We start from the raw sequence: 13,765 nt of genomic DNA, 5'->3' as shown, positions 1-13,765 counted from the left end.
ATCCGCTGACACGTCCACTCCCAAATATCTGAATACGTTCACCTCCTCCATACTCTCTCCCTCCAATCTGATATTCAATCTTTCATCACCTAATCTTTTTGTTATCCTCATAACCTTACTCTTTCCTGTATTCACCTTTAATTTTCTTCTTTTGCACACCCTACCAAATTCATCCACCAATCTCTGCAACTTCTCTTCAGAATCTCCCAAGAGCACAGTGTCATCAGCAAAGAGCAGCTGTGACAACTCCCACTTTGTGTGTGATTCTTTATCTTTTAACTCCACGCCTCTTGCCAAGACCCTCGCATTTACTTCTCTTACAACCCCATCTATAAATATATTAAACAACCACGGTGACATCACACATCCTTGTCTAAGGCCTACTTTTACTGGGAAAAAATTTCCCTCTTTCCTACATACTCTAACTTGAGCCTCACTATCCTCGTAAAAACTCTTCACTGCTTTCAGTAACCTACCTCCTACACCATACACTTGCAACATCTGCCACATTGCCCCCCTATCCACCCTGTCATACGCCTTTTCCAAATCCATAAATGCCACAAAGACCTCTTTAGCCTTATCTAAATACTGTTCACTTATATGTTTCACTGTAAACACCTGGTCCACACACCCCCTACCTTTCCTAAAGCCTCCTTGTTCATCTGCTATCCTATTCTCCGTCTTACTCTTAATTCTTTCAATTATAACTCTACCATACACTTTACCAGGTACACTCAACAGACTTATCCCCCTATAATTTTTGCACTCTCTTTTATCCCCTTTGCCTTTATACAAAGGAACTATGCATGCTCTCTGCCAATCCCTAGGTACCTTACCCTTTTCCATACATTTATTAAATAATTGCACCAACCACTCCAAAACTATATCCCCACCTGCTTTTAACATTTCTATCTTTATCCCATCAATCCCGGCTGCCTTACCCCCTTTCATTTTACCTACTGCCTCACGAACTTCCCCCACACTCACAACTGGCTCTTCCTCACTCCTACAAGATGTTATTCCTCCTTGCCCTATACACGAAATCACAGCTTCCCTATCTTCATCAACATTTAACAATTCCTCAAAATATTCCTTCCATCTTCCCAATACCTCTAACTCTCCATTTAATAACTCTCCTCTCCTATTTTTAACTGACAAATCCATTTGTTCTCTAGGCTTTCTTAACTTGTTAATCTCACTCCAAAACTTTTTCTTATTTTCAACAAAATTTGTTGATAACATCTCACCCACTCTCTCATTTGCTCTCTTTTTACATTGCTTCACCACTCTCTTAACTTCTCTCTTTTTCTCCATATACTCTTCCCTCCTTGCATCACTTCTACTTTGTAAAAACTTCTCATATGCTAACTTTTTCTCCCTTACTACTCTCTTTACATCATCATTCCACCAATCGCTCCTCTTCCCTCCTGCACCCACTTTCCTGTAACCACAAACTTCTGCTGAACACTCTAACACTACATTTTTAAACCTACCCCATACCTCTTCGACCCCATTGCCTATGCTCTCATTAGCCCATCTATCCTCCAATAGCTGTTTATATCTTACCCTAACTGCCTCCTCTTTTAGTTTATAAACCTTCACCTCTCTCTTCCCTGATGCTTCTATTCTCCTTGTATCCCATCTACCTTTTACTCTCAGTGTAGCTACAACTAGAAAGTGATCTGATATATCTGTGGCCCCTCTATAAACATGTACATCCTGAAGTCTACTCAACAGTCTTTTATCTACCAATACATAATCCAACAAACTACTGTCATTTCGCCCTACATCATATCGTGTATACTTATTTATCCTCTTTTTCTTAAAATATGTATTACCTATAACTAAACCCCTTTCTATACAAAGTTCAATCAAAGGGCTCCCATTATCATTTACACCTGGCACCCCAAACTTACCTACCACACCCTCTCTAAAAGTTTCTCCTACTTTAGCATTCAAGTCCCCTACCACAATTACTCTCTCACTTGGTTCAAAGGCTCCTATACATTCACTTAACATCTCCCAAAATCTCTCTCTCTCCTCAGCATTCCTCTCTTCTCCAGGTGCATACACGCTTATTATGACCCACTTCTCGCATCCAACCTTTACTTTAATCCACATAATTCTTGAATTTACACATTCATATTCTCTTTTCTCCTTCCATAACTGATCATTTAACATTACTGCTACCCCTTCCTTTGCTCTAACTCTCTCAGATACTCCAGATTTAATCCCATTTATTTCCCCCCACTGAAACTCTCCTACCCCCTTCAGCTTTGTTTCGCTTAGGGCCAGGACATCCAACTTCTTTTCATTCATAACATCAGCAATCATCTGTTTCTTGTCATCCGCACTACATCCACGCACATTTAAGCAACCCAGTTTTATAAAGTTTTTCTTCTTCTCTTTTTTAGTAATTGTATACAGGAGAAGGGGTTACTAGCCCATTGCTCCCGGCATTTTAGTCGCCTCATACGACACGCATGGCTTACGGAGGAAAGATTCTTTTCCACTTCCCCATGGACAATAGAAGAAATAAAAAAGAACAAGAGCTATTTAGAAAAAGGAGAAAAACCTAGATGTATGTATATATATATATGCATGTGCGTGTCTGTGAAGTGTGACCAAAGTGTAAGTAGGAGTAGCAAGATATCCCTGTTATCTTAGCGTGTTTATGAGGCAGAAAAAGAAACCAGCAATCCTACCATCATGCAAAACAGTTACAGGTTTTTGTTTCACAGTCATCTGGCAGGACGGTAGTACTTCCCTGGGTGGTTGCTGTCTACCAACCTATACGCACATGCATATATATATATATATATACATACATCTAGGTTTTTCTCCTTTTTCTAAATAGCTCTTGTCCCTTTTTATTTCTTCTATTGTCCATGGGGAAGTGGAAAAGAATCTTTCCTCCGTAAGCCATGCGTGTCGTATGAGGCGACTAAAATGCCGGGAGCAATGGGCTAGTAACCCCTTCTCCTGTATACATTTACTAAAAAAGAGAAGAAGAAAAACTTTATAAAACTGGGTTGCTTAAATGTGCGTGGATGTAGTGAGGATGACAAGAAACAGATGATTGCTGATGTTATGAATGAAAAGAAGTTGGATGTCCTGGCTCTAAGTGAAACAAAGCTGAAGGGGGTAGGAGAGTTTCAGTGGGGGGAAATAAATGGGATTAAATCTGGAGTATCTGAGAGAGTTAGAGCAAAGGAAGGGGTAGCAGTAATGTTAAATGATCAGTTATGGAAGGAGAAAAGAGAATATGAATGTGTAAATTCAAGAATTTTTTTTATTATCACACTGGCCGATTCCCACCAAGGCAGGGTGGCCCGAAAAAGAAAAACTTTCACCATCATTCACTCCATCACTGTCTTGCCAGAAGGGTGCTTTACACTACAGTTTTTAAACTGCAACATTAACACCCCTCCTTCAGAGTGCAGACACTGTACTTCCCATCTCCAGGACTCAAGTCCGGCCTGCCGGTTTCCCTGAATCCCTTCATAAATGTTACTTTGCTCACACTCCAACAGCACGTCAAGTATTAAAAACCATTTGTCTCCATTCACTCCTATCAAACACGCTCACGCATGCCTGCTGGAAGTCCAAGCCCCTCGCACAGAAAACCTCCTTTACCCCCTCCCTCCAACCCTTCCTAGGCCGACCCCTACCCCGCCTTCCTTCCACTACAGACTGATACACTCTTGAAGTCATTCTGTTTCGCTCCATTCTCTCTACATGTCCGAACCACCTCAACAACCCTTCCTCAGCCCTCTGGACAACAGTTTTGGTAATCCCGCACCTCCTCCTAACTTCCAAACTACGAATTCTCTGCATTATATTCACACCACACATTGCCCTCAGACATGACATCTCCACTGCCTCCAGCCTTCTCCTCGCTGCAACATTCATCACCCACGCTTCACACCCATATAAGAGCGTTGGTAAAACTATACTCTCATACATTCCCCTCTTTGCCTCCAAGGACAAAGTTCTTTGTCTCCACAGACTCCTAAGTGCACCACTCACTCTTTTTCCCTCATCAATTCTATGATTCACCTCATCTTTCATAGACCCATCCGCTGACACGTCCACTCCCAAATATCTGAATACGTTCACCTCCTCCATACTCTCTCCCTCCAATCTGATATTCAATCTTTCATCACCTAATCTTTTTGTTATCCTCATAACCTTACTCTTTCCTGTATTCACCTTTAATTTTCTTCTTTTGCACACCCTACCAAATTCATCCACCAATCTCTGCAGCTTCTCTTCAGAATCTCCCAAGAGCACAGTGTCATCAGCAAAGAGCAGCTGTGACAACTCCCACTTTGTGTGTGATTCTTTATCTTTTAACTCCACGCCTCTTGCCAAGACCCTCGCATTTACTTCTCTTACAACCCCATCTATAAATATATTAAACAACCACGGTGACATCACACATCCTTGTCTAAGGCCTACTTTTACTGGGAAAAAATTTCCCTCTTTCCTACATACTCTAACTTGAGCCTCACTATCCTCGTAAAAACTCTTCACTGCTTTCAGTAACCTACCTCCTACACCATACACTTGCAACATCTGCCACATTGCCCCCCTATCCACCCTGTCATACGCCTTTTCCAAATCCATAAATGCCACAAAGACCTCTTTAGCCTTATCTAAATACTGTTCACTTATATGTTTCACTGTAAACACCTGGTCCACACACTCCCTACCTTTCCTAAAGCCTCCTTGTTCATCTGCTATCCTATTCTCCGTCTTACTCTTAATTCTTTCAATTATAACTCTACCATACACTTTACCAGGTACACTCAACAGACTTATCCCCCTATAATTTTTGCACTCTCTTTTATCCCCTTTGCCTTTATACAAAGGAACTATGCATGCTCTCTGCCAATCCATAGGTACCTTACCCTCTTCCATACATTTATTAAATAATTGCACCAACCACTCCAAAACTATATCCCCACCTGCTTTTAACATTTCTATCTTTATCCCATCAATCCCGGCTGCCTTACCCCCTTTCATTTTACCTACTGCCTCACGAACTTCCCCCACACTCACAACTGGCTCTTCCTCACTCCTACAAGATGTTATTCCTCCTTGCCCTATACACGAAATCACAGCTTCCCTATCTTCATCAACATTTAACAATTCCTCAAAATATTCCCTCCATCTTCCCAATACCTCTAACTCTCCATTTAATAACTCTCCTCTCCTATTTTTAACTGACAAATCCATTTGTTCTCTAGGCTTTCTTAACTTGTTAATCTCACTCCAAAACTTTTTCTTATTTTCAACAAAATTTGTTGATAACATCTCACCCACTCTCTCATTTGCTCTCTTTTTACATTGCTTCACCACTCTCTTAACCTCTCTCTTTTTCTCCATATACTCTTCCCTCCTTGCATCACTTCTACTTTGTAAAAACTTCTCATATGCTAACTTTTTCTCCCTTACTACTCTCTTTACATCATCATTCCACCAATCGCTCCTCTTCCCTCCTGCACCCACTTTCCTGTAACCACAAACTTCTGCTGAACACTCTAACACTACATTTTTAAACCTACCCCATACCTCTTCGACCCCATTGCCTATGCTCTCATTAGCCCATCTATCCTCCAATAGCTGTTTATATCTTACCCTAACTGCCTCCTCTTTTAGTTTATAAACCTTCACCTCTCTCTTCCCTGATGCTTCTATTCTCCTTGTATCCCATCTACCTTTTACTCTCAGTGTAGCTACAACTAGAAAGTGATCTGATATATCTGTGGCCCCTCTATAAACATGTACATCCTGAAGTCTACTCAACAGTCTTTTATCTACCAATACATAATCCAACAAACTACTGTCATTTCGCCCTACATCATATCGTGTATACTTATTTATCCTCTTTTTCTTAAAATATGTATTACCTATAACTAAACCCCTTTCTATACAAAGTTCAATCAAAGGGCTCCCATTATCATTTACACCTGGCACCCCAAACTTACCTACCACACCCTCTCTAAAAGTTTCTCCTACTTTAGCATTCAGGTCCCCTACCACAATTACCCTCTCACTTGGTTCAAAGGCTCCTATACATTCACTTAACATCTCCCAAAATCTCTCTCTCTCCTCTGCATTCCTCTCTTCTCCAGGTGCATACACGCTTATTATGACCCACTTCTCGCATCCAACCTTTACTTTAATCCACATAATTCTTGAATTTACACATTCATATTCTCTTTTCTCCTTCCATAACTGATCATTTAACATTACTGCTACCCCTTCCTTTGCTCTAACTCTCTCAGATACTCCAGATTTAATCCCATTTATTTCCCCCCACTGAAACTCTCCTAACCCCTTCAGCTTTGTTTCGCTTAGAGCCAGGACATCCAACTTCTTTTCATTCATAACATCAGCAATCATCTGTTTCTTGTCATCCGCACTACATCCACGCACATTTAAGCATCCCAGTTTTATAAAGTTTTTCTTCTTCTCTTTTTTAGTAAATGTATACAGGAGAAGGGGTTACTAGCCCATTGCTCCCGGCATTTTAGTCGCCTCATACGACACGCATGGCTTACGGAGGAAAGATTCTTTTCCACTTCCCCATGGACAATAGAAGAAATAAAAAAGAACAAGAGCTATTTAGAAAAAGGAGAAAAACCTAGATGTATGTATATATATATATGCATGTGCGTGTCTGTGAAGTGTGACCAAAGTGTAAGTAGGAGTAGCAAGATATCCCTGTTATCTAGCGTGTTTATGAGATAGAAAAAGAAACCAGCAATCCTACCATCATGCAAAACAGTTACAGGTTTTTGTTTCACAGTCATCTGGCAGGACGGTAGTACTTCCCTGGGTGGTTGCTGTCTACCAAGAATTATGTGGATTAAAGTAAAGGTTGGATGCGAGAAGTGGGTCATAATAAGCGTGTATGCACCTGGAGAAGAGAGGAATGCAGAGGAGAGAGAGAGATTTTGGGAGATGTTAAGTGAATGTATAGGAGCCTTTGAACCAAGTGAGAGAGTAATTGTGGTAGGGGACCTGAATGCTAAAGTAGGAGAAACTTTTAGAGAGGGTGTGGTAGGTAAGTTTGGGGTGCCAGGTGTAAATGATAATGGGAGCCCTTTGATTGAACTTTGTATAGAAAGGGGTTTAGTTATAGGTAATACATATTTTAAGAAAAAGAGGATAAATAAGTATACAAGATATGATGTAGGGCGAAATGACAGTAGTTTGTTGGATTATGTATTGGTAGAAAAAAGACTGCTGAGTAGACTTCAGGATGTACATGTTTATAGAGGGGCCACAGATATATCAGATCACTTTCTAGTTGTAGCTACACTGAGAGTAAAAGGTAGATGGGATACAAGGAGAATAGAAGCATCAGGGAAGAGAGAGGTGAAGGTTTATAAACTAAAAGAGGAGGCAGTTAGGGTAAGATATAAACAGCTATTGGAGGATAGATGGGCAAATGAGAGCATAGGCAATGGGGTCGAAGAGGTATGGGGTAGGATTAAAAATGTAGTGTTAGAGTGTTCAGCAGAAGTTTGTGGTTACAGGAAAGTGGGTGCAGGAGGGAAGAGGAGCGATTGGTGGAATGATGATGTAGAGAGAGTAGTAAGGGAGAAAAAGTTAGCATATGAGAAGTTTTTACAAAGTAGAAGTGATGCAAGGAGGGAAGAGTATATGGAGAAAAAGAGAGAGGTTAAGAGAGTGGTGAAGCAATGTAAAAAGAGAGCAAATGAGAGAGTGGGTGAGATGTTATCAACAAATTTTGTTGAAAATAAGAAAAAGTTTTGGAGTGAGATTAACAAGTTAAGAAAGCCTAGAGAACAAATGGATTTGTCAGTTAAAAATAGGAGAGGAGAGTTATTAAATGGAGAGGTAGAGGTATTGGGAAGATGGAGGGAATATTTTGAGGAATTGTTAAATGCTGATGAAGATAGGGAAGCTGTGATTTCGTGTATAGGGCAAGGAGGAATAACATCTTGTAGGAGTGAGGAAGAGCCAGTTGTGAGTGTGGGGGAAGTTCGTGAGGCAGTAGGTAAAATGAAAGGGGGTAAGGCAGCCGGGATTGATGGGATAAAGATAGAAATGTTAAAAGCAGGTGGGGATATAGTGTTGGAGTGGTTGGTGCAATTATTTAATAAATGTATGGAAGAGGGTAAGGTACCTAGGGATTGGCAGAGAGCATGCATAGTTCCTTTGTATAAAGGCAAAGGGGATAAAAGAGAGTGCAAAAATTATAGGGGGATAAGTCTGTTGAGTGTACCTGGTAAAGTGTATGGTAGAGTTATAATTGAAAGAATTAAGAGTAAGACGGAGAATAGGATAGCAGATGAACAAGGAGGCTTTAGGAAAGGTAGGGGGTGTGTGGACCAGGTGTTTACAGTGAAACATATAAGTGAACAGTATTTAGATAAGGCTAAAGAGGTCTTTGTGGCATTTATGGATTTGGAAAAGGCATATGACAGAGTGGATAGGGGAGCAATGTGGCAGATGTTGCAAGTGTATGGTGTAGGAGGTAGGTTACTGAAAGCAGTGAAGAGTTTTTACGAGGATAGTGAGGCTCAAGTTAGAGTATGTAGGAAAGAGGGAAATTTTTTTCCCAGTAAAAGTAGGCCTTAGACAAGGATGTGTGATGTCACCGTGGTTGTTTAATATATTTATAGATGGGGTTGTAAGAGAAGTAAATGCGAGGGTCTTGGCAAGAGGCGTGGAGTTAAAAGATAAAGAATCACACACAAAGTGGGAGTTGTCACAGCTGCTCTTTGCTGATGACACTGTGCTCTTGGGAGATTCTGAAGAGAAGTTGCAGAGATTGGTGGATGAATTTGGTAGGGTGTGCAAAAGAAGAAAATTAAAGGTGAATACAGGAAAGAGTAAGGTTATGAGGATAACAAAAAGATTAGGTGATGAAAGATTGAATATCAGATTGGAGGGAGAGAGTATGGAGGAGGTGAACGTATTCAGATATTTGGGAGTGGACGTGTCAGCGGATGGGTCTATGAAAGATGAGGTGAATCATAGAATTGATGAGGGAAAAAGAGTGATTGGTGCACTTAGGAGTCTGTGGAGACAAAGAACTTTGTCCTTGGAGGCAAAGAGGGGAATGTATGAGAGTATAGTTTTACCAACGCTCTTATATGGGTGTGAAGCGTGGGTGATGAATGTTGCAGCGAGGAGAAGGCTGGAGGCAGTGGAGATGTCATGTCTGAGGGCAATGTGTGGTGTGAATATAATGCAGAGAATTCGTAGTTTGGAAGTTAGGAGGAGGTGCGGGATTACCAAAACTGTTGTCCAGAGGGCTGAGGAAGGGTTGTTGAGGTGGTTCGGACATGTAGAGAGAATGGAGCGAAACAGAATGACTTCAAGAGTGTATCAGTCTGTAGTGGAAGGAAGGCGGGGTAGGGGTCGGCCTAGGAAAGGTTGGAGGGAGGGGGTAAAGGAGGTTTTGTGTGCGAGGGGCTTGGACTTCCAGCAGGCATGCATGAGCGTGTTTGATAGGAGTGAATGGAGACAAATGGTTTTTAATACTTGACGTGCTGTTGGAGTGTGAGCAAAGTAACATTTATGAAGGGATTCAGGGAAACCGGCAGGCCGGACTTGTGTCCTGGAGATGGGAAGTACAGTGCCTGCACTCTGAAGGAGGGGTGTTAATGTTGCAGTTTAAAAACTGTAGTGTAAAGCACCCTTCTGGCAAGACAGTGATGGAGTGAATGATGGTGAAAGTTTTTCTTTTTCGGGCCACCCTGCCTTGGTGGGAATCGGCCAGTGTGATAATAAAAAAAAAAAAAAAATTATACAGTCACTTCTCACTTAGCGACGTGCTCGTTTACCGACCATTCGGACTTACGACCAGCTCTCCAACCAGTATGCAAACCTAATATATATATTAGAGGTGATTTTCTCTAATCTGTTTATTACAGTAGTTTGGAGATTAGGAGGAGGTGCAGGATTACCAAAATTATTATCCAGAGGGCTAAGAAAGAGGAGGGGTTATTAAGATGGCTTGGACATGTAGAGAGGATGGAACGAAATAGAATGACTTCCAGTGTATAAATCTGTAGTGGAGGGAAGGCGAGGTAAGGGTCGGCCTAGGAAAGGTTGGAGGGAGGGGGTAAAGGTGGTTTTGTGTGCGAGGGGCTTGATATCCAGCAAGCATGTTAGATAGGAGCAAATGGAGACATAGTTTTTAGGACTTGACATGATGTGGGAGTGTGAGCAAGGTAACATTATGAAGGGATTCAGGGACACCAGCAGGCTGGACTTGATTCCTGGAGATGGGAAGTACAGTGCAAGAATTCTGAAGGAGGGGTGTTAATGTTGGAGTTTTATAACTGTAGTGTAAGCATGCCTCTGGAAAGACAGTGATGGAGTGAATGATGAAAGATTTTCTTTTTCAGGCCATCCTACCTTGGTGGGAAACTGCTGATGTGTTAAAAAAAAAAAAAAACCACAAACGGATTCAGGGAAATTGGTTGGCTGAACTTGAGCCCTGGGAGTGAGAAGTACAGTTCCTGCACTCTGGAGGAGTGATGGTGAAAATGTTTCTTCTTTTTTGGGTCACCTTACCTCTGTGGGAGATAGCTGGTTTGTAAAAAAAAAAAAAATCTGAAAAACTATCAAAAAACAGTTCTGGAAGTGGAACAGAGTTCCCCAAGTCAGTGGTCTCGATGGTTCCAACAATGAAGAACATTGCCCATGTAGGTGGACAGAAGATATCATGGAGAGGCTATAGGGCCCAGTGGTACCTTTGACAAGTTTCACGAGTCTACTCCCAGAGCCTAGCCATGGGCCAAACCGCAGCAAGGCACAGAAGAGTGCCAGTACTCTGAAGGATTAAGAACATAAGAAAGAAGGAGCACTGCGACAGGCCTACTGACCCATGCGGAGCAGGTCCATGTTCCCTCCCGGATTAGACCAATGACCCCCCCCGGATTAGCCCAATGACCCACCCAGTCTGACCATCTTCACTCAAGGATGGAGCACTGCACCAGATCCAGCAGCACAAGCTAGTCAGGTCCAACTCACACCCACCCACACCCACTCATGTATTTATCTAACCTATTTTTAAAACTACACAACGTTTTAGCCTGAATAACTGTACTCGGGAGTTTGTTCCACTCATCCACAACTCTATTACCAAACCAGTGCTTTCCTATATCCTTTCTGAATCTGAATTTTTCCAACTTGAAACCATTGCTGCGAGTCCTGTCTTGGTTGGAAATTTTCAGCATGCTATTTACATCCCCTTTATTTATTCCTGTTTTCCATTTATACACCTTGATCATATCCCCCCTAATTCTACGCCTTTCGAGAGAGTGCAGATTCAGGGCCCTCAGTCTATCCTCATAGGGAAGATTTCTGATACATGGGATCATCTGTCATCCTCCTCTGTACGTTTTCCAGAGCATTTATATCCATTCTGTAATACGGTGACCAGAACTGAGCAGCATAGTCTAAATGAGGCCTAACCAAGGATATATAGAGTTGAAGAACAGCCTGAGGACTTCTATTATTTATACTTCTAGATATGAAGCCAAGAATTCTGTTAGCTTTATTGCGAACACTAATGCACTGTTGTCTTGGTTTTAAATTACTGCTAACCAGAACTCCTAAATCCTTTTTGCAATCAGTAGTATTAAGATCTACATTATTTAGTTTATATGTGGCATGGTTATTTACCTGTCCAACATTTAGAACTTTGCATTTGTCAATGTTAAACTGCATCTGCCACTTCTCCGACCATTGCATCAGTCTATTCAAATCATCCTGGAGTGCTCTAGTGTCCTCATTAGAATGAATTGGACGGCCTATTTTGGCGTCATCAGCAAATTTGCTTATGTCACTATTTATTCCCTCATCTATGTCGTTTATGTAAATTGTGAACAACAACGGGCCCAACACTGACCCCTGAGGAATACCGCTTGTGACGTGCCCCCATTCTGATTTCTCCCCATTTATGCAAACTCTCTGCTGTCTATTTGTCAGCCATGCCTCTACCCAGGAAAAAATTTCTCAAAATTATCAACAAAATGTTAGGTAAAAGGACACAGACTATTGTGGCAGTGTTTTGCTCTCCAGGAGCCACAACAACTTGTCACATTAGTTGCATCTGTCCTTTTATCTAGCACCCTGAAGGATGGGTGGGAATGATGCAATGTTACCCAGGATTGCAACAAGGTGGAGTGCAGTGCCTGCATTCTGAAGGATGTGTAGGCATGATATGGTTGCAAAGATTCATGTATAATATATAACCACTTCCTTCAAGAGACAGGAAAAAGTATTGGTACACAAGTTTACTTGAGGTAAACTGCCTTTACCAATCATGTCAGTGTTTATTTCTTTTGTTGAGAAATATCTAATGTTAAAAACTCATACTATAGCAGAAATGTTAATAACAAATTATACATAAACATTTATTTTCATCATACTTACAGGATAAAGGAAAAATGTTCAGGTAACTTGTATCAAATTAACAAATAATGTGATTATAAAATACTAATTTTCCAGATTACACATTTTAAATTTTATACAATACTAACAAAATACCATTTGGTGGTACACTGTAAAGTACTTTTGGCTATACATTGTTTGTAAAAGAACTTTTGGTGGTACACTGCTTGAAGTAGTACGTTTGGCAGCACACTGTAAAAGTACCACTGGCAGCACACTGTAATAGTACCACTGGCAGCACACTGTAAAAGTACCACTGGCAGCACACTGTAAAAGTACCACTGGCAGCACACTGCAATAGTACCACTGGCAGCACACTGCAATAGTACCACTGGCAGCACACTGCAATAATAACTTGGTGGCACACTAACAGGCATTCATAATATTTTACAACACCCTTGCATTTCAATGCTCCTTCCTTAAAGGTTTACATAAGGAAAATCATGTCATCTGCAACCATCAGCTGGTTATCATCTGTCATTCTTGCAATTGCAGCATCGAATTCATCCGTGGTAAATGGCTGAGAGGCATGTTCATCACTCAGGAACTTCTTAACCTTCGACACAGCCACTGTTTGAATTCTTTCCTGAAAGATCAAAAAAAATAATGAACTAACAAGTAAATAATGCTATCAGTATAGTAAACCCTCAATATAATGAACTAACAGGGGGATCATACGAGTGTCTAATAAATCAGAATGTTAAAAAATAGCATAAAAGTACACTAAAGTACTCTACCTAGTATAATGCTGTACACACAATTAACAGATATACTGCAATAAACATTGACAATAATGGAGTTAAAATTACAATTTAACCAGTGGATTTTACCCATAATTTTAAGTTTTATCCAGGGTTTACTGTACATATATATTTAAAATGAAGCTATTAAGTGCAAGAAAATATTCTATTCAATATAAATTATATGTACAGAAAGTACAGTCACCTCTTACAATTCCTTTACATAATGTGAACTTTTCCTCAACACAACTGAAAAAGTACATCCAAAATTTAACAGTGAGTATTATGATCATTCCACATGCTATTCCAGTCTGGATGTACATTTTCAATCACATCTACAAAAACAACACATCATATGTAAAGCAGCTTTATAAGAGTTAAATGTATATAAATGTATCAACTTCAAGTTACTGTTTTCACTATCTTCTGCAACAGCACCACTAACTAAAAACAACTGCCATGTACTGTATTGCAACACCTGACCGAGGTCAGTATACCTAAAGGATGCTTCCGGGAGATGTCAATAACACAAAGCTGGTAAGAAACATGGGTCCACAATAGTAATTATCACATTC

General features: G+C 40.7%; 1 protein-coding gene across 1 annotated transcript in view; it reads right to left on the bottom strand.

The window, feature by feature from the left end:
• Nucleotides 1-12,702: 12,702 nt before the first annotated feature.
• Mcm3 (minichromosome maintenance 3) overlaps nt 12,703-13,765 on the bottom strand; it is an 82,418-nt gene continuing 81,355 nt past the window's right edge. Inside the window, exon 15 of the mRNA XM_070079747.1 lies at nt 12,703-13,036. Coding sequence (XP_069935848.1) covers nt 12,878-13,036 — 159 coding nt within the window. The 3' untranslated portion in view covers nt 12,703-12,877. The remainder of the gene's footprint in view (nt 13,037-13,765) is intronic.

This window comes from Cherax quadricarinatus, unplaced genomic scaffold, assembly GCF_038502225.1.
Source record: "Cherax quadricarinatus isolate ZL_2023a unplaced genomic scaffold, ASM3850222v1 Contig12, whole genome shotgun sequence".
Taxonomy (NCBI): domain Eukaryota; kingdom Metazoa; phylum Arthropoda; class Malacostraca; order Decapoda; family Parastacidae; genus Cherax; species Cherax quadricarinatus.
Note: the sequence above shows the minus strand (reverse complement) of the source record. Positions and strands in the feature narration are given on the sequence as shown.